The sequence below is a fragment of the Schistocerca piceifrons genome, chromosome 8 (genome assembly GCF_021461385.2).
Source record: "Schistocerca piceifrons isolate TAMUIC-IGC-003096 chromosome 8, iqSchPice1.1, whole genome shotgun sequence".
Lineage (NCBI taxonomy): Eukaryota > Metazoa > Arthropoda > Insecta > Orthoptera > Acrididae > Schistocerca > Schistocerca piceifrons.
The window spans coordinates 161,348,189-161,373,350 of record NC_060145.1 but is presented as its reverse complement, the minus strand read 5'-3'; the positions used below and the strand labels follow the sequence as shown (position 1 = coordinate 161,373,350).

Here is a 25,162-nt window from a genome sequence, read left to right as displayed (position 1 = left end):
GATCACAAAGCTTTGAGTTACTTACAAGAGTGCAAATTATACCACAGTAGATTGACCAGATGAGCAAATATTTCTGCAACAGTTTGACTTTGAAATCAAACACATAAAAGGTTCTGAGAATGTAGTAGCTGATTCACTTTCAAGGTTACCAATTGGGGGAGAAAAGGAGATTTTTGAACAAGAGGAGGAAAAGCAGTTTAAAATTAGATACTTGAAAGGGGTGGAAAATGAAAAAACAATTACAGCTATGTGTAACAAAATTAGAAAAAAATCAAAATTTAGATCAGAGTTGGAAATTAATCAAAGAATGTTTAGGCAAGAAGGGGTATGAGAAACTTGATAAATTTTACAAATTACATAAGGGGATTTTATTTCGGAGAACAGATGTAGATTCTGATAATTGGAAACTGTGTTGGCCAGAGGCAGATGCTGATAAGCTGATCATTTACATACATGAAAGTTTTGGTCATTGTGGGATACAGAAGTGCATTCAAAAGATACAAGAAAATGTTTATTTTTACAATATTGGAAAGAAGGTAAGAAAAGAATTGGCAACCTGTGACAAATGTCAGAGAGTTAAAGTGAGCAATCAAAGATGTGGTGGAGAGATGCAAAACATTATTCCGGAAAAACCTTTAGATCTTATTGCAGTGGACTTATATGGAATGTTACCAAAGGGTAAAGGTGGTCACTGTTACATATTTGTTATGGTAGATGTATTTTCAAAATTGATTAAACTATATCCAGTGAAAAAAGCTACTAGCCATGAAATTATAATAAAAATTGAAAGAGATTATTTCGCACAGGTGGGTAAACCAAAAGCTATATTATCAGATAATGGTTCACAGTTCACCTCTAAAATTTGGAAAAAGTTTATTGAAAGATCAAAATTGAAGCATATACTTATATCTGTTTATTCTCCGTCTACCAATCCTGCAGAAAGATATATGAGGGAAATTGGGAGACTTTGTAGAACCTATTGTAGCCATAAACATCCAACTTGGTTTGAGCACATTCGAAATTTTGAAGATATTATGAATAGCCTACAACACAGTTCCACAGGATTTTCACCGTATGAGATTATGTTCAATATTAGACCTCCAAATCTTATATCAGAACTTATTGAATTTCCTAAATATGCACCTTTAACTATGCAAGAGAGAGAAGATATTGTCAGGGAAACTATGAGGAAACAAGGGGAAAAGAGGAATAAAAGACATAACAACAGGGTAAAATTAACCACTTTCAAAATTGGGGATCTTTTTCTGGTCAAATCTCATGAAAAATCAAAAATATTAACTTCAGAAATTACAAAATTCTTTGATATCTATATTGGGCCTTTTGAAGTCATAGAAAATCCACACCCTAATGCTTATTGTTTGGTGTATCCTAAGTCAAAGAAATTATTTGGTCTCAGGAATGTTGTCTCTTTAAAACGTATAAACAGAAATCATAATTTCAAAATTTAAATAACCTATTATTATCTAAAACAAAAGTCCTCCACTGGAATACGCTTGTTGGAACAAAACTGCATGTACAAACAAGTATGTATATTTGCATGTATAAATTAATAATTTGAAGTCACATGTTAATTGAAACTGATGAAAAAACACTGTTGTAACAAAGAATGAGAGAGAGACTTATTTTTACTTTTTTACAAAAAAAAGTCTACATAGTGAGCATTTCTGAATTTTTCTAATTTTTGGAAGCTAAGTCTTCCCTGTGGGTGAAGGCATGCATGTGAGGACATGCATGCAAAGGTATAAGTTTCAAAACCAATTTTAGATAAAGCCTCATGATATATGAGCAGTTTATTGTTGTTTATACTGATGTTGTTGGGAGCAAAAGTACTCTTCACAAGAATGTGACTTGTAATATTGTAGTAGAGAGGCAAGTGTACATAAATAATTGCAAAAAATTTAGATAATACTGATGTATCTGTAGCTGAAAAAAAAACCACAACCATGAGTAAAAAAATTTTTTTAAAAAGAAAATCATAAACAAAAAACATGAGTTAAAAAAATTAAAAAGAAAATCATAAGCAAAAAAATGTACAAAAGAAAAAAAACATGAATAAAAAATAATAAAAAATCAAAAGTATATATATATATATATATATATATTGGTAACTCTTACCATTGTACAAGAAAGCAGTATATTTCCTAGAATTAACCGAAAGTGGTACCTGATGAAAACCCGAAGTTAGATCCAAACTTGACATATATATATACAGCTAAAGATACATCAGTATTATCTAAATTTTTTGCAATTATTTATGTACACTTGCCTCTCTGCTACAATATTACTACAAGTCACATTCTTGTGAAGAGTACTTTTGCTCTCCACAACATCAGTATAAACAACAATAAACTGCTCATATATCATGAATAAAAAATAATAAAAAAATCAAAGTAAAAAATATATATATATTTTACTTTGATTTATATATATATATATATATATATATATATATATATATATATATATATATATATTACTTTGATTTTTATTATTTTTTATTCATGTTTTTTTCTTTTGTATATTTTTTTGCTTATGATTTTTCTTTTTAATTTTTTTAACTCATGTTTTTTTTGTTTTGTATTTTTTGTTTATGATTTTCTTTTTTTAAAAAAATTTTTTGCTCATGTTTTTTTGTTTTGTATTTTTTACAAATAATAATAATAATTATTATTATTATTATTACAAATAATAAAAAATCAAAGTATATATATATATATATATATATATATATATATATATATATATATAAACACTACACTATATATGACCAGTATAATTTTTACTGTACAATATGTAAGCATAATGAAATTAAGATTGATATTTAAAAAAAAAAATTTAATCTTATTCTAGGAAATGAGTTTTACCTTTCTATTATTTTCAGTCTGTATGCTGTATGTTAGAATATTTCTCATGTATGTTTTATACCATGTATATTTGTCATGTCAAATAATTTCTTTACTTGAATTTTTTTTGTATGGGATTGATGGGGAAGTATCATTGCAACAACAGCCAGTAACAAGTCCACAGATTCAAAGAGTCCAAATTTGGAAGAGGTTATCAGACTGCATCATTAATGTACTAATTTTGTAATACAGATCCATTACTGAGTGTGGTCGGGATTTTGTTGTATATGTCCATAACAACAAAAGCCCTGGGGAGCAGTTGTAATGGATCTGGGAGATGTTATTTTTTTACCGTATTTGTCGATACCGAATTGTAAATGTTTTCTTATATTTTTTGTCAGAATTTATTATAATTTGCCTTATTATATGTTAATTTACTTCTGTTTTTGAGAGTGAAAGAATATTGATTACTATTAGTAAATGTATCGAAGAATAGCAAAGAGACTGATTACAAGTGGGAGCTTGTGTGTTGTGTAAAATATCTTTGACGTTGGAGTCGTCTTTGACTATAGTCAGTTGGCAGTGAACTCTTGGTGTGTGTTGACAGAAGAACAATGTCAAGGTCGACGTCATAAATAATTTTGAATTATGTTACTATTTTTTTTGTATTAACTATAAAAAAAGAAACTACATTTGAAGAAATGGTATTCTTAACACCAAAATAAGGCAAACACGTTGAACCACGTCTTTTCTGCAGCCGACAAAGATGCATTGTGGAATCATACTTAGACAACTGAAGCCAAGACTAATATCGCCTTGCAAATGTCTAACGGAAAAGGTACTGTCACGAAATATGGCAAATTTAAGTAAATAAAAAATAGTGACCATATTTTCAAATTGTGTCTTAGCCGGGATGCCATATTTCAAAACTACGTGTCTAAGAAATAGCAAATTGAAAGATACAACTGTTTATTTGCTCAATATAGGATTGGAGATGTGGAAAATTCCTTAGAAACAGATTTCAGTCTCTTCATGCCCTTAGTGAAGTCTTATTTCAGAACTGTCCATTGTCCATTGTGGCACCCAGTCTCCACATAGACTTTAAAAATGAACTTTCAGATTTAGAATGAAAAAAAATCATCTAAAGCTTACAAATCTAGTGAATATATGTGAGAAACACTGAGATCTGCATTTTGGTGAAGAAATGGTGATTCATTGTTGCCAAATGAGCCTGAGAATTATTGAGCAGCAGGAGGAGGGGGAGGGGGGGGGGGGGGGAGGGAGGTGAAGAACTCCAGGGGAAGCATTTGAGCTTGTAAATGAATTCATACTGCCCAACAGAATTTCTTATTTATTCTTTTACCCAGAGGTACAATTTACTGCATATATGTTCAGCATAGCCTGTACCTGCAATACTTAAGCCTGAAGGATGTTTCAACAGCCCACTTGGAACACTAACTTTTTATTTCAAGGGTCTTAGGCAAAAATTTTCACTCATGAAATAATATCTAAAAGTTCCCATTGTAGTCAGTTACTGATATCAAAGTCTTGTCAATATTAAACTCTACTATCCACATGGTCTCACCAATCAGATCATGAGTTACTAAACATGCATACTACTCAGGTTTTTTAAAACCTTCTTTTAAGTTTCATAAATATACTAGTGGTGGTTAACATTTCTTCCATGATTAGAGCTGTTGTTTTCAAACACAAATCCATTCAGCAACTGTAACGTTAGGTTAGGCCTGAGTTGTCTGTCTTCCTTCACAAAAGTACTTGACTCCCCACAAAATAACTAAATCAGTGGTGACTCAAGTATGGTAACTCACTGTACACCTTCAGAATAGTTCAAGTGCTGTTAAGACACTGTACAGAAATGGGTAATTTAAAATAGGCAAACCAGAGGAAGGAAAAACATTCAGAATGAGAAACCACAGAATGAAGTTGTGAACACTGGCCTCTTTCTGTTTCCTTTCCTGCTGGCTTCATCTTCTCTATCTCCTCCCAAAAATCTATCCGTAACAGCCACCCAGCATACAATGAATGTGCTAGCATGTTTGTCATAGTTAAATGTGGGGTGCACAATACCTGCATTTTTTTTCTTTTTATCAATGTTAAAAGTACTAATACGAAGTGTTAACAAATGCTTAAATGTTTACATAACATAAGTGAAATGACTTTATAATTAACATCTTGGCAGTAATAGTGTATTTTACTACAACAGACGAGAACTGCCTGTAGAGGTGAGGTACAGTGGTAACTGTGTGGGCCCCAAAACTGCTACGGCAGCTGTGAAGGCTCTGCAGCAGCCATGAAAAGTGATGGGCAGTGTGGCTCTGGTGAAGCTACAAAAGGCCCAGCAGCCCAGTAATGGATATCCCACTCACTTCCAATAATTAAATAAGTTTCAGATCAAAATCAATACCGAAAGTGGCAGAGCTCAACAATGGAAAATCCACGATGGAATAATGACAGGACTGAAAGTGACAAAGCCTTCAAATAGATCTGTCAGGTGTAATGGTCAACATGGTCCTGATGAGATACAAATTTGTCCATGGAAATATGTAAGAGTTGGCACTATTAATGTTGTGTCATAGAAAAGAATGCAAGAATTCAGATCACATGGACAATGACAGACAGGAACACACTGACAAAGGGAGCAAGCGAAGTAAGAAAGGGACTGGTAGTAAGGTGCCGGAATAAGGATATAAGATGTGATGGTCAGGATGAGACAGAAGAAGAAATCTTGTCACAGTAATATTTGCTCAAGAACTGGCAAACAAAGTATTTAATGTGGGAAATATAAACAGAATAATTACAGTTAAGGTAATGATGGAAGGAAACAGTTTTGATATAGTCCAGGTTTATGCTCCTCAAATAGGATGCAAAACAGACGAGAAGGAAGAGTTTATCACTAAACTGCTGTAACATCTAATCACACTGTGATTGCAGGAGACTGTAATGCTACAGTTGGGAACGACAGAAGAGGATACGAAAAAGTCTTAGGAAACCACAGAGAAGATAACAAAAATGAGGAAGGTGAGGTATAACTAGACACATGTCTGAGAAATAAATGGATAATTTATTGGTAGAAGAAAACAAATGGTCACAAGTTTACCAGGTACAGTTGAAATTTGAAACAGAAATCCATAATACACTATACAATAATAATGGAAGAAATCAGATGTGAAAGTGATACCAAGCATTAATCTCGATCGAGACCACAAACTATTGCTGGGGACACTAAAGAAATTCAAGGTACACATGGGCTAAAGTCAGGTGCTGGAGTCGGGCCTTAGTCAAGAAAGCAGAGGGACAACAACAAAAGTAAGACACAAAGAAACCCCATATTGGAAATAGAGAGTTGCACAATGGTTCAAAAACAGAATGGAATATAACAAAAGACAAATAGAAAAGACTAAGTAGTGCAGCAGGTAAATGATAGCACTGGCTAAGATCAAAATTAACAAAAGAATAAGAAGAGAATTTTAAGGATGACAAGAAGCTATTACACCACATATTAGGTAACAGAAGCAAGTGAAAAGAAAATACTTCAAAAATCATCAATAAAGAAGGAAAACTCATGTCTGAGGAAGAAATAGTTTTGCAAAAGAAACTACACCACCATTGCAGAGGAAATACAAAAAGATGATCTGTATTTGTTGGGCATAGAGAAAGCTGTATTAGAAATGAAAAATGCCAGTGCTCCTGTGGTAGATAAAATCACAGTGGAAATGACCAAAGCCACAAGATCTATCGGAATTCATTGGCTATACAGAATAATGAGGATAGTATGGACATATGGAAAGATTCCCATTGATTGGCCAAAGGCAATAATTGCACCTATCTTTAGGAAGAGTAACAAGTTGCTCTTATGAGAATTACAGAGGAATAGCACTACTATTCCACTGCATGAAGATTTACGAAAAGACAATTTTATAGAAAATCATGAATAACATAGAACCACAACTAAGGGAAGAATAACAAGGATTTTGACCTGGGAGATCAACTGTAAATGCCGTATTTACAGCCAGACAAGGTGTAGGAAAGAAATGGGGGTTGGGAAAGACACTGTAGTCACATTCATATATAAACTTCGTGATCAGAGGTATCCGAACACCTGGCTGAAAATGGCTTAAAAGTTCGTGGAACCCTCCATCGGTAATGCTGGAATTCAACATGGTCCTGGCCCATCCTTAGTCTTGATGACAGCTTCCACTCTCGCATGCATATGTTCAATCAGGTGCTGGAAGGTTTCTTGGGGAATGGCAGACCATTCTTCACAGAGTGCTACACTGAGGAGAGGTATCGATGTTGGTTGGTGAGGCCCGCCACAAAATCAGCGTTCTAAAACATCCAAAAGGTGTTCTATAGGATTCAGGTCGGGACTCTGTGAAGGCCAGTCCATTACAGGGATGTTGTTGTTGTTGTGTAACCACTCCGCCACAGGCCTTGCATTATGAACAGGTGGTCGATCATGTTGAAAGATGCAATTGCCATCCCCGCATTGCTCTTCAACAGTGGGAAGCAAGAAGGTGCTTAAAGCATCAATGTAGGCCTTTGCTGTGATAATGCCATGCAAAACAACAAGGGGTGCAAGCCCCCTCCATGGTAAACACAACCACAATGTAACACAACTGCCTCCGAATTTTACTGTTGGCACTAAACACGCTGGCAGATGACATTCACCGGGCATTCGCAGTACCCACACTTTGCCATCAGATCACCACATTGTGTACCGTGATTCGTCACTCCACACAATGTTTTTCCACTGTTCAATCATCCAATGTTTACGCTCCTTACAACAAGCGAGGCGTCGTTTGGCATTTACCAGCGTGATGTGTGGCTTATGAGCAGCTGCTCGACCATGAAATCCAAGTTTTCTCACCACCCGCTTAACTGTCATAATACTTTCAGTGGATCCTGATGCAGTTTGGAATTCTTGGGTGATGGTCTGGATAGACGTCTACCTATTATACATTACGACCCTCTTCAACTGTTGGTGGTCTCTTTCAGGCAACAGATGAGGTCGGCCTGTAAGCTTTTGTGCAATACGTGTCCCTTCACATTTCCACTTCACTACCACATCAGAAACAGCAAACTTAGGGATGTTTAAGATTGTGGAAATCTTGCATATAGACGTGACAAGTGACACCCAATCACCTGACCACGTTTGAAGTGCACGAGTTCCGCAGAGCCCCTCATTCTGCTCTATCACTATGTCTAATGACTACTGAGGTCACTGATACGGAATACTTGGCAATAGGTGGCAGCACAATGCACCTAATATGAAAAATGTATGTTTTTGACGGTGTCCGGATAATTTTGATCTCACAGTCTACAAAAAGGCTTATGACACTGTTAGAAGGGAAGAGAGATGGCAAGGTCTGAACAGACTGTAGCTGTCAAAATCAATGCAATTGAGAATCAGAAACATGCACAAAAATGCCTGAATTGTTTTGTAATAAACAGTACAAAATCAGAATGGTTTATAATGGGAAGAGCGGTTCAGCAAGGAAGTGTGCTCTCATCAGAGCTTTTTAATATAGCTGTGGACAACATCACAATGAAAGTAAGCCAAGGCTCAGCAGCAGACGTCTTGAAAATCATAGCATATACAGATGATGTGACGATTTGGGAAGAAAATGGGCAAAAATTTTAACAACTAAATATCTGGCTGAGAGTAATTGAAGGAGCATTTATGGAAATAAGCTTAACAAAAAGTGAAGTAATGACAGTCAGCAGGGGAAATGAAAAAATGAAGGACGTAACTCGCAATGGAAAAATGATCAAAGAAGTAAATGCTTTCAAGAATCTGGGAAGTAAATTAAACAAGAAAGTAAACATCAATAGCAAAATTACAGTGAGAATATAAAACTGTTCAAAATTTTATTATTGTGTATCAGACAAACTATAAACTGGAAAATATCTGCTACAACAAAGATCATGACGTACACGTCACATACTCTACCAGTTTTGACCTATGGATCAGAAACCTAGACTTTTTAATAAGAAAGAGCTGAACAGAATACAAACAACAGAGATTCACTTCCTATGCGAAATCCTGGGTAAGACAAGAAGGGACAGGATAAGAAATGAAACATTACAAAACACCCTGCAGGCCAAGCCCTTAAAAGAAACTTTAGAGAGTAATAGGCTTAAACGGTTTGACCACATTAAAAGAATGGGACCAGAGACATTTCTAGAAGAGCCCTACAATGGACACTATCTGGACAAAAGACCAATTGGACGATCACAAATAAGATGGAGAGACTAGATGAAGGATGATCTGAATCAAAGAGGACTGCTGTGGGAGGAGATGCTAAATCATAGACTGTGGGAGAAGCTTGGGAGAGGCTCTCAACAAGCTGCATAAGCAGAAACATTTCGTTTCAGAGAGAAGAATAATTTCAAATATTTTCACATTCCGTTTTGCAGACATAAATCATTTGAAAGAAGTCATTACACACTTCTGTCTGTAAAATCTTTAATACAATGTGATATCTTCAGTTTTTATCCATCATGTCAGTGCCTTGTAATGTACGGGATATACACATACCAGATAGCATTGTTTGATGGCATAGATTGCCAGATGAAAGATATAGACTTCTGACAACTGACACTTATGGTTTGAACCAAAGTGAGGGAAGCGTGCAAAGAAAATGAATGGATTATCTTCTCTACTCGCCCCTCCACGCACCAGTTTCACTTCTCCATGGCATAGCAGTGATACAGCAGCATCAGTTCCAGTACAAATGCAATCTTCACTAACAGCATTAATGAATGAGCGAAAAACATACATAGTGAACATCAAATTTGGAACAGCGTGAAATAGGTGGGAAGCAACTCAGAGCAACTAGCAAATTACTGACTTTAGAATTTTGACCTTTATTGGTGAAATGAACAATGTATTTATAATTGACAGCAAGTGCGTACAAACTGTGACATAATGAGAGTAAGATACAAAGAAGACTCCAAGTGTTGAACTCTGCTTCCAACCTGGATTTTCTGGTTGGAACTTTAAGAACATAAAAAGTGGGGAGAATTGACATCACCAACATATCCGTATTTTCCTGCCTAGTGCATGCAGATTGCCTTCCATCATATTCAGAACATCACATTGATGGAGGAAAAAGAGTGTAACGTATGCAATAGTGTATATACAGCAATGAACAAGATGACGATTTTTTTCCGCATCATCTCCTACATAATCAATCTGCTACAGTTCCTGAAAAAGGAATTTAGGTTTCCTGTAGCTGGAGTTACTACGAAATGTTCTGTCTTCACACAGAAGATTATTTGAGCTACCCACATTGTACACATACTATTATAGAATGTGTAATGTATTTCAAACCCATCTCTTGCCATATTGAAAAATATGTAGTTATGGTTCTCACTAAAACAGATTTAAATAGTTTTGGATTAAAGGAGACCAATCACCAAAAAGCAGAAACGATGAAACATTGATAGGCACGCACAAAGATAAACAAAAACTGCTGTCTTTCTGAGTGTAACTTTCTGTGTGTGCCTACTGATGGTTCAATTCTTCTGCTTTTCTCTGAGTGGTCTCTTTTAATCCAAAAGTACTTATATCCTATTAGAACTTTGCTATAACAAAGAAAGATTTAAAATACCTTTCATAACTGGACAGTAACTATGGACACTGTGCCCACACAAATAAAGAATTTAAAATAATGTAAACTGATGTGTGGCATGCACACACATGCAGACACAGGGGGTGGGGTGGGGGGGGGGGGGGGGGGGGGAGCAGCCGATTGCTCCGTTGCTCGCGCTGGAAGTAGTCTAGCTTAGCTGCACAGGCAACGGAGTGTGAGAACAACAATGTGCTATCAAGGCCTGCGGCTCATTCATGTACACAGCTGAGCCAAGGTGCCAACTGGGCTTGGTTGAATCAGGAAACAGGCAGTGCTTGGGAGATGGGACTAACTGGCCACAGACTTGTAGAATTGCTTTCTGAATTATCTGCATTCCTTCAAGAATCATAAAGGTTTGATATGCTAAGAATGGGGTATACTTGATCAATTACAAAGGAAAATGATGCTTAATGAAAAATGATTAATGTAACAAAAAAAAGTACTAACCAGAACATGGAAGCAATTGAATACAAAGCAAACAGTTTAATAGCCCTAATGTTTTTATAATGCTTTACATTTCACCTGTACCACATGAAAACGCCTGATGAAGCTCTTGTACAATGGATATGTCTCATATGTAATATTAAAGTATTTTACACTTCTCTGTTGTTCTTGTTGTCTTCGATCCCAAGACTGGTTTGATGTAGCTCTCCATGCTACTCTATCCTGTGAAAGCCTGTTCATCTCAGAGTAACTACTGCAACCTACATCCTTCAGAGTCTGCTTGCTGTATTTGTCACTTAGTCTTCCTCTACAACATTCATGCCCCACACTTCCCTCAAATACTACATTGGTAATTCCTTGATGACTCAGAATATGTCCTACCAACCGATCCCTTCTTATGGTCAAGTTGCACCATATACTTCTTGCCTCCCAATTCCTGTTCACTACCACCTCATTAGTTACATCATCGACCGACCTAGTCATCAACATTCTTCTGTCCCATCAACCGATCCCTTCTTTTGTTTTGGACAAGTTGTGCCATAAATTTATTTCCCTAATTCTGTTCAGTACCACCTCATTAGTTACATTACCAACCAACCTAATCTTCAACATTCTTCTGTAACTGCTATTCTCTTTTTGTCTAAAAGGTTTATCATCTGTGTTTCACTTCCATTGATGGCTACGCTCCAGACAAATATTTTCCAAACACTTAAATCTATATTTGATAACAAATTTCTTTCTTCAGAAACACTTTTCTTGCCATTTCTGGTCTACATTTTATATCCTCTTTACTTCAGCCATCATTAGTTACTTTGCTGCCCAAATAGCAAAACTCATCTTCTACTAAAGTGTCTTGTTTCCTAATCTAAATCCTAAGTATCACCTAATTTAATTCAACTACATTTCATTATCCTGGTTTTGCTTTTGTTGATGTTCATCTTATATCCTTCTTCCAAGACAATGTCCATTCTGTTCAGCGGCTCTTCCAAGTCCTTTGCTGTCTCTGACAGGATAACAATGTCATCAGCAATCCTTAAAGTTTTTATTTCTCCTCCCTGAACTTTAATTTCTACTACAAATTTTTCTTTTGTTTCCTTTACTGTACACATAACATTTCTGTTAATCTAAAAGTTTTCATTATGGAACTAACTGGCTCACTCCTTCCTCGGACTTCATTGAGGAGGATATGACTGCTTTGTACGTGACATAACATTGAAATCAGGAACCACAGAAGGTAAAGACAGTTGCAAATTATTTTCCCTGTGAAGTTTGATTCTGTTTTTTTTTTTTTTTTATTATTATATGTGTAAAAGGTAAAGCCTTTTTGCACAGGTGTGTGGATGAGACAGGTAATAAACATGTTACTGCTTTATTTGATAGCATTGGAAGCTCAGTCTTTAAAGTTAACATAAATTTATTGGAGACAAAGATTTATTTTCTGTTAATCAATGGAAGTTTCGAGTAGCTGCTCATTTCAATTTACACATCATGTAGATTCCAAAATTATTGTCTTTTCCAAGTGACTGTGAATACAGTCATCATTACTAGATAGAGGAGGGACACAGTGTGAAACTTTTCCAAATACCTTCACATTTTATTCTTGACTTTTCGTCTGAAGTATGATGAATTGCTACTAGGAAATCGTGAAGGGTATTAGAGCATTCAATTTGCTTGGAATTTAGACATATTTCCCAAACTGCAAGGCTTTTACTAAATGATTCACACAGTCTTGTACATTACACAGGTTTATATTTGGTCTGTGAAGTAATAAATTTCAGTTGATTTTTTAACAAGATTTCTTTAAATAAATTACTACAGCTGGAAGCCAGACTTTGCCTACGGAAAGGTGTACCTGGTGAGAAAAAATAAACGTCATACAATTTAAGAACAGTTCTGCTGTAATATAACCACCTTACACCCGTGTTAGTCAATAAAAATTTTTAAGTACTTAGGTTAGTCTTACAAAATTTTGCTAATTAGTAGGATGACCATTTGTAAAATTAACTATTTTCACCGCTTCGTAAGGTACAGAGGTTGTTCACATGCACATAACAGTAAGTTGATTTAATAATTACAAGCAATGGTGGAGATTTAAGTAACCATATAGTTGCTGATGTTACAATCATCAGTTACTTTAATATAAGACCACAGGTAAAGTACTGTGTCAGTAAATACTGTGCAAAAGTAAAAAAAACTGCTTGCGATGAGATTTTGTTTCACGCCTGCAACAGTATGACGCCTAGTGGGTGCACGACTTGATGAACAGCCAAGCCGCATGGGCGCACTTGGGTTCTGGTGGGGCACTGCTCGGCCCAGCAAGCCCCAATGTGACTTGACAGGCTGACTGGGCAGCACAAGTTGAGGCTCATCCAGCAGTCAACACTACAGTCCTGGGTGGGCCATGCAGGTCCAGTGGATCCCTCTGTATCAGCTTCAAAGTTTAGGTGCATTTTATACTTGAAATTAATATGAAAATGTCCAATGTTTGATTTAAAATTCCCACCAGTCTTAGAAATGGCCATATATTTGATGCCACGGGAAAAATCTATCTGGCAACACTGGATTCAACGGGCGGCAGCAGCAGCGCACCGATGCAACAAATATGAGTTGCGAGATTCACAAGTTTGCTGAAACTGCCTGCCTCCCACTCTGCCATCACAAACCTGGACACTGACTAGTCCATAATGCTTCCTTGCAATCAATGGTGCCAGTGAACTTGAATTGAAACTGATCTGCGTTATTGGTAACATTACAACATTTTTGTTAGTAGCTACTTTCTAAATGGAAAAAAATAAAAGGTATTCATATGTTGAGGGCAATCAAAACAGTGAGTCAGTGGATAAAAGAGTCATAGTCAAGAGTGAGAGAAGGCATTACTGTTAAATCTTTCAAGAAATACCGTATCAGTAACAGTCTCTATGGCAGTGAAGAAGACAACAATGAAAAGGAAGAGGAAGAAAGTTCAGATGACTATTTTCAGAGAAGTTAAAGGTCAGTTTGGTTTTATAAACTACAAATTTTTTTCGTCTGGCTTTGTAACTCAATAATAAAAATGGTAAAATGTTTTTCTTTAAACTGCTTACAAATTGAAGTGCATCTTATACTCCATGGTGTCTTACAGTCTGTAAAATATGGTATGTTCTCCCAGAATCCTCTTGTCCTCAATTTATTAAAACCCCTACCCCACACTCACCTCCAGCTCTGCCCCATGAACCCAATTTCACTTCTCCAGCATTCACACCCTCTTCTCCAGTCTCCCATTTCCTTTCCTCTATCCCCTTCTCCACACCATTGTTTACTACATACAAGTGTTGCCTGAAGACAGAATGATTTCTCTGGTGGCAGATTATTACCCCACATGGCTGCTGCCCCTTCCTGTCAGCTGCCAATTGCCCTCCTCCAGCTCCCAATATTCTCTATCACTCCCAACTAGCCTTCTCCCCCTCTTACTCCATCCAACAACCTCCCACAGTTGGGACACAGTCCTGGTACAGTGTGATCTAGCACTCACTGCGCGCGCAGTTGTGTTTGTGTGTGTGTGTGTGTGTGTGTGTGTGTGTGTGTGTGTGTGGTGGGGGTGGCAGGTTATGTATTTATGTAGACTCAGGTATGTGTATTTTAGCTCTGAAGTAGTACTCATCTACAAATTAACAATTTCAGTCTTTTTTATGTGCCGATTGATGAATCAACCATATATCTTTACTCCTTCAATTATTTATCCCATTAAGGACTTTCCATTGCCATATAAATGTCAACCAGCTGCATGTAACTGCTTGTTTGTTGCATACAGTATCATACACACAGTCTGTTCAAGAAGTTCTACGACAAAATTTTTGCACCAGAACTAGTTGCGCTCTTACTCAAACTACTATGTTATTATTCGGGCTGAAGTTTCCTGTACTAGCAGATTTCTTTGTACTGGTTGAAAACAATTTGTTTTCTGTACACAAAATCTGTGAAGGTGCAGGTCTGTTCTCTGTCATCATTTTCCAGCCAACAGAAGAGTTGTTCCGTTGATGATAATGGCCAAAAGAGAGGTATTCACCTGATTTGACCCTAGTAGACTTCAAGCTCTTCCCCAAATTCAAGTGAGAGCATTTTGATGAAGCTTAATCCATTTAGAGTGTGCTTCCTATTCTGGACAGTATCCCATGTGAAGCTCTTTCCAAGGTGTTCCAGAGCTTCCTAATTGGTACTGTGGGTTTATAGCATGGGAAGGGATGGATGTTTAGAATTATTATGATGAACTTTTTTAAATGTCTTTATTTGTTTTAATCTGAACATACTGTGGAAAAAAATCTGAAATATGCAAATGCATAAGTTACCTTTCTCTGAACATCCCTGGTGAAATAACTATATGGGATGTATTTCAAATGACATTTTGCTCCAGTCTTATGGTTGATAATATCCATATCACCACTTTGATCAACCCATAGCTTGCCAACTATTATATTGTGAACTGTCGTAGTCACCTTCCGCCAAGTGTAATGATTACCTATAAGAAAGACATTTTGTGAAACATACAGAGAGAGCATATGAAAAGTAACAGAAATTTATGCAACAGTATAAACCTATCAATAATACCAAGTATGGAGCCAATAGTACTCAACAAATGAAATACATATGAAATAATGTAATCAATAGACCTACAACAATAGGTGTACTGATATTTGCACAAATGTTACACAGAAATCATGCCCCCCTAAATTTTCAGCTATTTTACAACTGATTCATAACAAAATTCTAAAAGGTGAAAATTTAAACACACATCTGAGCTGTGAACATTGAAAACAAAGATGTTAAATAAAAAAAGAAATCTAAAAACAAATAGAATTTACTGCATCTATAAACACAAATTTCAGTTTGCAGATCATACACTACTGGCCATTAAAATTGCTACACCACGAAGATGATGTGCTACAGACACGAAATTTAACCGACAGGAAGACGATGCTGTGATATGCAAATGATTAGCTTTTCAGAGCATTCACAAGAGGTTGGCGCCAGTGGTGACACCCACAACGTGCTGACACGAGGAACGTTTCCAACCAATTTCTCATACACAAAGAGCAGTTGACCGACGCTGCCTGGTGAAACGTCGTCGTGATGCCTCGTGTAAGGAGGAGAAATGCGTACCATCACGTTTCCAACTTTGATAAAGGACGGATTGTAGCCTATCGCGATTGCGGTTTATTGTATTGCGACATTGCTGCTCGCGTTGGTCGAGATCCAATGACTGTTAGCAGAATATGGAATTGGTGGGTTCAGGAGAGTAATACGGAACGCTGTGCTCGATCCCAATGGTCTCGTATCACTAGCAGTCGAGATGACAGGCATCTGATCTGCATGGTTGTGGCGGATCGTGCAGCCACGTCTCGATCCCTGAGTCAACAGATGGGGACGTTTGCAAGACAACAACCATCTGCACGAACAGTTCGACTACGTTTGCAGCAGCAAGGACTATCAGCTCGGAGACCATGGCTGCGGTTACCATTGACACTGCATCACAGAAAGGAGTTCCTGCGATAGGTGTACTCAACGACGAACCTGGGTGCACGAATGGCAAAATGTCATTTTTTCGGATGAATCCAGATTCTGTTTACAGCATCATGATGGTCGCATCCGTGTTTGGCGACATCGCGGTGAGCGCACACTGGAAGCGTGTATTCGTCATCGCCATACTGGCTTATCACCCGGTGTGATGGTGGCAGGATAATGCACAACCGCATGTTGCAGGTCCTGTACGGGCCTTTCTGGATACAGAAAACGTTCGACTGCTGCCCTGGCCAGGACATTCTCCAGATCTCTCACCAACTGAAAACGTCTGGTCAATGGTGGCCGAGCAAGTGGCTCGTCACAATACGCCAGTCACTACTCTTGATGAACTGTGGTATTGTGTTGAAGCTGCATGGGCAGCTGTACCTGTACACGCCACCCAAGCTCTGTTTGACTCAATGCCCAGGCGTATCAAGGCCGTTATTACAGCCAGAAGTGGTTGTTCTGGGTACTGATTTCTCAGGATCTATGCACCCAGATTGCATGAAAATGTAATCACATGTCAGTCCTAGTATAATATATTTGTCCAATGAATACCAGTTTATCATCTGCATTTCTTCTTGGTGTAGTAATTTTAATGGCCAGTAGTGTATAAGGCCAGGAAAGAAGTACAAATAAAAATGAACATTACCTACAAACTTTCCAGTCATGAGCGACACCAAAATTAAAAACATTGTACACAAACATACAGGGTGGGCCAAAAGTCACTTACCACTGTAACTTTGTTCAATAACAAACAAAAAATTGAAATTCTGAACTTCATTGGAGCTACAGAAGAATTTATAACAGTCATTCTCGAAATGTTTTCCACCTTTGTTGATACATTTAGTCAGACAATCTGATATGCTTACACATACTTGACTATACAGTTATTTATACTATCAGGATCTTCAAAAGTGCTGTAAACAGCTTCTTTCGAATTCTCAACTGTTCGTGGGTTTGTAGCGCACACTTTCTTTAATGTGACTCCAAATGAAAAAATCCATTGGTGTGAAGTCAGGTGATCTGGGTGGCATTTCTATTTCCCATTGCCATCCAATAATTCTACCACAATGAACATCAACAAAAGTAAAACGAGGATAATGGAATGTAGTCAAATTAAGTCGGGTGATGCTGAGGGGAATTAGATTAGGAAATGAGACACTTAAAGCAGTAAAGGAGTTTTGCTATTTGGGGAGCAAAATAACTGATGATGGTCGAAGTAGAGAGGATATAAAAAATAGACTGGCAATGCCAAGGAAAGCGTTTCTGAAGAAGAGAAATTTGTTAACATCGAGTATAGATTTAAGTGTCAGGAAGTCATTTCTGAAAGAATTTGTATGGAGAGTAGCCATGTATGGAAGTGAAACATGGACAATAAATAGTTTGGACAAGAAGAGAATAGAAGCTTTCGAAATGTGGTGTTACAGAAGAACGTTGAAGATTAGGTGGGTAGATCACATGACTAATGAGGAGGTATTTAATAGGATTGGGGAGAAGAGAAGTTTGTGGCCCAACTTGACTAGAAGAAGGGATCGGTTGGTAGGACATGTTCTGAGGCATCAAGGGATCACAAATTTAGCATTGGAGGGCAGTGTGGAGCGTAAAAATCGTAGAGGGAGACCAAGAGATGAATAGACTAAGCAGATTCAGAAGGATGTAGGTTGCAGTAAGTACTGGGAGATGAAGGAGCTTGCACAGGAGAGATTAGCATGGAGAGCTGCATCAAACCAGTCTCAGGACTGAGGACCACAACAACAACAACAACAACAACAATTCTACCACCAAATAGCTTGTCAGCAAAATTTTGCATAGCTGTTGTGTAATGCAGTGGGGCTCCATCATGTTGAAAGTAAAGTAAGATGAAGTCATCGTAGGATATTTGTAGTCCCGGGATGGCACGGATTATCAAACATTTCTAGGCAGCTACCTTCAGTTAATGTTCCATCACACAACCAAGGGCCAATTACTTCACTGCATGAGATAATATCCCAAACAGTAACACCAGGTTCATTTAACTTATGCTCAAAAGTAATTCTACACTTCTCTGTATACCAATACATACACTAATGTCTGTTGACATGGCCTGATAGTTTGAAAGTTGCCTCATCACTCCAAATTATCTTAGAAAACATTTCATCACATTCTCTTTATTTAACATGGTCTCACAAAACTGAAGCCTATCACTGGGGTCAGTCTTCCAATAGCCCATATATCAGATGAGGCATGTGAAGTTTGAATTTGGCCTAAGTGAAATTCTCTGCACAGAAGTTCAAAAAATATCCTGTTCAAAAGACAGCCTATGGACAGACTTTTTAGGGGGCCTGTATAACAACTTGTAAAACTCTGAACTTAGTTTCATCAGTTACTGATAGCCTACTTAACCTGTGGTAATTTGCTGCAGATCCTGTTTTCTTGAAACGTTTCTGTAAACTGTAAACAGCCTTCCTTGTAGGTGAAAATGTTTATTTCTTATTCCACTCATTTACTATCAAATTATAATCACCTTTGTATCAAGTTTTTAAAGCAAAAACTTTCTGCATTAGAAAACATCTTCACAACAGGTTCGAATCAATAATTAACTCTGTCAGAGAAATTCGATTTAATAGCAACTCACTCTTGTGTTTGTACCTGTAATTATCACAAACAAACAAAATTACCACTCTGTTTTCTATGGGTTATGATGGGTAGTGACTTTTAGCCCAGCATCCAGTGCAACGTGAAAATAAGCTACACCCCAGGTGACAGCAAATTTTCTCTATGTTAAATGACAATACAAACTTTCCCTCAGAGCTGTAAAACTTAATCAATGCTCTGAATGATAAAGGTTTCATATGCTGGTGTAGGACTTCCCAGCAAAAAATCAATTTGTTTTGGAAAGATCTTTGATGCATCGTAACATGTACTCTGCATATTTTAAAAGTACAAAAGTATACATAAGAATTCCACCAAACACAGCATAGTATCTTCCAAAGCACTGAAATTGAGATTGTGCTGTATGATGCACTTTTGTCAGCCAATCATAGCTGAAGTCATGTGATCTCGCAAGCTAATGACAGCAGATATTCAGAGCTTAGAATACATTTTGTAGTCAGCCAATAGCAACATCACTTAAGTAGTGCGAACAGACAAACCGGAAAAGTTTATGTTTCAAATTAATACACATACAATATAGCTACAAGCTAAACTAAACTTTAACATATTGCTGTTTTTTACGATGGTATGGCTTGGCAGGATCCTAAGAGCACAGTTTAAATTGCAACAGCTCAATATTACTCACAAGCAGGATTATTTCATTGTTGTGCACCAAACATTTCTTGGGGTATCTGGCTGAATACATGTTGTGTTGAGCACTTTGACTTTTCCATAGAAACACCAGTTACATGTGAAACTGCTCAAGAACTCATCTCTCACTTTACAAAAATGTGTCAGTTTTTTTAATAATGGCATAAATCACTGGTCTTTTAGGCCCAAAATTTCTCTAAGTGGCTGGTCCACAAGATGTTTAGTTTTGGAAGAGAGTCAAATGCTCTGCAATTAAAGAAATTCATTGCACATTCCCACATGCAACATAATCCATCTTGTGTAAAAGGAAATTTTTACTTGGAAATTAACACTTCTCAAACCATCATTTGCAATATTTTCCTGTGACCTGTTAGGAATGCAAACAGCTGAAATATCACAGTCATTGAAAGCAGTCTGTTGTTACGAAGAATTCTCATTCTTCATTCTAAAGCTTTTGACTCATTCTGCCGTCAGCAAATGCTAGTGTGTGGAATGTGTTTTGTTGTTGTAAATAGTGTATTTTCTTAGCAGTGGAAGTTTTATTTTGGTGTTATTCTCTCATTTATGGTTTACTCCTGCTGTTATTCTGCAGTAGTGGGCTAAAGTAAAATTCTTTGTTAGAGTATCAGTTCTTACCAATCAAAATTACAAAAATTTAACTGAAAACCGAAACAATGAAAAATTCCCAGAATTCTAAAAAATTCTCGGTTTTCCCAGAGCATATACATCCTGCTTGATACTGCAGAACCCACACTGTTGGTCCAGCCAGAACAGAGGAGTATATGCACAGAGGTTCCTGAAATGGGGGGTAGCAGCTTTTTCCAAAAGCTTTATGACATTAGCCAACAAGACCTTGCTATGTTGGTACTGCAAACAGCTGAAAGCAAGGAGAAACTACAGTAGTTGCTTCTCGCAAGGGCATTTATCTACTGCGTGGCTTAAAGATGTTGGCACCCTCTTAGGTAAATTACTCTGGAGGACAAACCGTCTCCTGTTTGTATTTCCGTACAGGGACTACTAATGAATAGATTGTCATAAGGAAAAACAAAACTTGCATTCTATGAAACAGTGTGGTATGTTGGATTTAATCATGTAGGTAGGTGAGACAATTTTAAAAGGGAAATGGATTGGTTGAAGTTAAATTACAAACAATGCAAACACCAGGTAGGATTATCAACAATGTCAAAAATGAGAAATTACTGTTTACAGTAAAGAAGATATGTCATGCTGCAGACAGGCACAAGTAAAAAGACACTTATATAAAGCTTTTGGCCACAGTGTTCATCAGTAAAAAGAGATCTTCATGGGAAGTAGCAATCTGTCTTTTCCTACAGTATTAAAGCTATTCATAATTATATATAATGCTGTATTAAGAACATGGCTTCTTGTCAGATTAATGTATAAAAAATCAAATAAGGACAATATAGCTGGTGGTCTAATAATGTAAAAGAAAGTACGAATATAAGTAAGCTACTATGCATGGCATAGTGAATCGCATATTAGCCAAAATAGACATGAAGCCAACACCCGCCAAGTCATACAAGTTTATATGCCTACTAGATCCATGTATTCGTTTACGAATCAAGAAAGAAGGTTGCATACACGGAAGACATGCAGATAAAATGGAGATTCTGAATTCAGATTTTAATCATTTACAAAGGCAGGTATCGACTCTGGCAATAATTTACTGGTTATGAACTGAAGATTAAAACTAAAGAAACTGCAGAAAAGTAGGAAACTAAAGCGATGAGGCTTGGATAAATTAAAGGAACTACAGGCTGTTGAGGGTTTCGAGGGACCATAACGCAATAACAGACTGCAAGAGGAGAAAAGACTACAAGAAAAGGCTAAAAAATAGTGTTGAGAGATGACAATGAAGACAGCAGAGGATCAAATATGCAAAAAGACAAGGTCCAGATATGCCAAAGCGCTCTATACAGTATTGGTGTTACTTGAACTATCAAGTGACATTTGACTCAAGCGGCCCTAGTGCATGGAATAGCCGAGAAACTATGAACTAGCTGTGACAACAATCTATTGCTCTGCTTAAAATTTGATAATTTTGTGAAACATTGGGGGCAATAGCACTAAATTCTATAATGTTACAAACTCTTGTTTCTGAACAGGTTTGCAACAACAGTTCTCATACTGAGAGACTGTACTGATTTACCAAGTGGTGTGCAAATAAGAAATTCGGTCACTGTTTATGTATTAGAATACTGTGTAAAGACGTTACCAGCTTTTAATCAGCTTTAGAACATGATGAAACAAGACAGAAAATTAATCCAGAACAAAATGTCTAACAAATGAAATAAATCATATTAAACTGATTCATTGTTGTGAAATAAATTACGGAAACAAAACCCATCATGGAGATAGTACCAAGAGTTGTCAGTAGATCGCGGGGTGAGCGAAAATTCAAAAATTGGACTGAATTGTGATTCTGATCTTTTACTTATGTATTAGTTGCTGTTCTTACATATAACTTGTGCTCTAGAAGATATTGCAGTCTTTGCTTCCACATTTGCTCAAGCACAGCACTATGGAAGGGTCGGAGGAGGATAAATGATTGACTCAAAACTAAATGAGTGCAGGGAGGTGAGTACGAGCAGCAGCAAATTACATCATGCTGCCAACCATGGGAATATTTACTGAATACTTTGGCTTTTTAGGAACATCTATGATGTTTAAACTGTGACTTGTCTGAATCCATTAGTAGCTGACTTTCAAACTGGACAGTAGTATACATTTTTGAAGGATAGAGTACAATTTTATGCAAGGGTCAGTGACATACAGTGAAACCTCTATACAACGTTTTTCAAGGGACCACAAATTCTGAATACTGTATAGAGGAAAACACAATAAAAAGGTAGGCTTCCAAATAATTATAGGGCATTACTGAAGATCAGGATACCACTAATCAGCTTTGACAAATGGTGCCATAGATGACATTTTAAATTTTCACAACACTGTAGTATGATATTCATTGCAAATGATCAATGTATCAAATGATTAGTTTTTTGCAATTAAAACATGGGGCCCGGTAGGTGGATGGGTGAAAGTAAATGGCGCCAAAAAGATCGCAAGCAGAAGGTGCGTCACATGTCACGTGACCAGGTTCTGCCACTGACATATGAAACACGCTGAGCGTGGGCTTTCCGAGTCGGTGCAAACTGTGAATCCACATAATGGAAAACGATGCATCTACATCCAGTCACTTAAACGTTATAAAAAGGTAAATAATTGACCAGGGTTTAAAAATATGAGTGTTACATGGAGGAAATTGTAATATAGAGGAAACACAGTAAAGAGGAAAATTTAACATTGTTTAAATGGGCTTTTAGTTGGGACCGAAAAAAACAGATGTAACATAGAGGAAAACATTATATGGAGGAATGTTATAAAGAGGTTTCACTGTACTTTGGTATTTCACAGCCAATGAGAGAACAGCAGGCAGATACGGTTGGAAGTAAGAGACATTGTCACAGGCTCACATCAGCACAGAAGTGAAATCTGGTATGTACTTGGATAAAAAACAGCTGTGTTCTCAGGTCCCATGGTACCACAACCTCAGAAACCAAGATAGTGATGGTTAACACATTATACATATAGATACTCATCCAAGGACAAGCAATAAATTGATCTTTTGATTTATGAAAAATATCTTGAAATGACTACCGACTAGCTTATGTGGTTGAAATCTAGGTATGTAGTTAGCTAAGTGGATATCCAGGACAAGAAACCATCAGATGACAGTGAAGCAGCTAAACATTTCGAAGTTCAAAATGGCTCTGAGCACTATGAGACTCAACATCTTAGGTCCTAAGTCCCCTAGAACTTAGAACTACTTAAAGCTAACTAACCTAAGGACATCACACACACCCATGCCCGAGGCAGGATTCGAACCTGCGACCGTAGCAGTCCCGCGGTTCCGGACTGCAGCGCCAGAACCGCACGGCCACCGCGGCCGGCCATTTCGAAGTGTCTTTAAAAGACATGACTGGCAAATTGATAAGTAGGGCTACATAAAGTAAATGTCTACAATGCAAATGAAACTGGTTTATACTGAAAGAAAATGCCAACAGTACCTCCAGTTTCTAAAAATAAAATATATTTGCCTGGTTTTAAGGTAACCAACTCATACACAATTGCTGTGATAAACAGGAATGTTACCGGAACATATAAGCTACCTTTAATGATCATACAAAAGTCTACAAATCAGCAGTGCTTGAAGGGAATGAAAAGCATTTCCATTCATCTGCAAGAACAAAAAGAATTCATGAATGAAGACAATCATTTTTATAGAATGATATGACACTGTGTTTATTGCCGAAGATAAAGAGCAACATTCTGCAACTCAAAATTATTGAAATTCTCTCTTGTTGATTGATAATGTCACAAGCCATTCTTCAAACATTTAACTTGAAAGAGAAAAAGTTTATAAAGTTCCTTTTTAGCCTTCAAATATTATTTCAGTCCTCCAACCGAGGGACCAGGCTGTACCGCAAGTTTCAAACTCTATTACTGACAGGCACTGCTGCATATGGAACTGAGCGGGAATGAACAGGGGAAAACAATTCAGGAACTGTGCAAAGAAATTGACTTGAAAGGTGGTGTGTACATGGCAGCAAAAGTTTGGGCCACTATCAAGGACATTAACTAACCAAAGCTTGAATGCTTCATTCAGATGAATATAACTCATCCAAAAAAGCCACCACATGGAGCTTCCAGTGAGGAACATTTTTATTGCCTTGAGACAGCTAAGAGGTTGTTAGGATAACAAGAAGAATGTGATTCTGACCAAATGCTGTTTTTAGCAATTTTGAACTCTAACTAGGCTATTGGGTCAGTTCTCTGTCTTATTGGTAAGATATGTGACACAAAACATAGAAGTGCAGTTGTGTGTTTAGTTCTGTGTTTGTTTCATATCTATACAATTACCAGTAGTATATGTTTTTGTACATTATCAGTTACCTAAAAAAACAATTACCTGAGCACTCCCTGCAACCATTCCTTCCAGATGATCAAAACTTTGATGTATTTTAATTTCTGTTCAAGATAGAAATAAACAGAAAAGCATTTTTCTGAGAAGACAAGTTCATGGCTGTAGTTCTCAACTATGTGATATAATAATGTTATATCTCCAATAAAAGAGAATGGGTAGATGCATTAGACAGACGAAATTCGGTTTAAGTTCTCTGAGACTGCAGATGTGTGTGCAAGTTGCATTTGCATCAGTGTGTGTGTGTGTGTGTGTGTGTGTGTGTGTGTGTGTGTGCGCGCGCGCGCGCGTGTACTGCTGGCAAAGGCCTTAATGGCCGAAAGCTATAATTGTGTGAATCTTTTTGTTGTGCCTATCGTGACTCAGCACCTCCGCTA

General features: G+C 37.1%; 1 protein-coding gene across 4 annotated transcripts in view; it reads right to left on the bottom strand.

Annotated features, from left to right (window-relative positions):
• Positions 1 to 25,162, bottom strand: part of LOC124711207 (oxysterol-binding protein 1) — a 306,892-nt gene that overhangs the window by 38,842 nt on the left and 242,888 nt on the right. For all 4 annotated transcript variants that reach the window (XM_047241150.1, XM_047241152.1, XM_047241151.1 and 1 more), the window contains one exon: positions 15,289 to 15,458. In XM_047241150.1, coding sequence (XP_047097106.1) covers positions 15,289 to 15,458 — 170 coding nt within the window. The remainder of the gene's footprint in view (positions 1 to 15,288; positions 15,459 to 25,162) is intronic.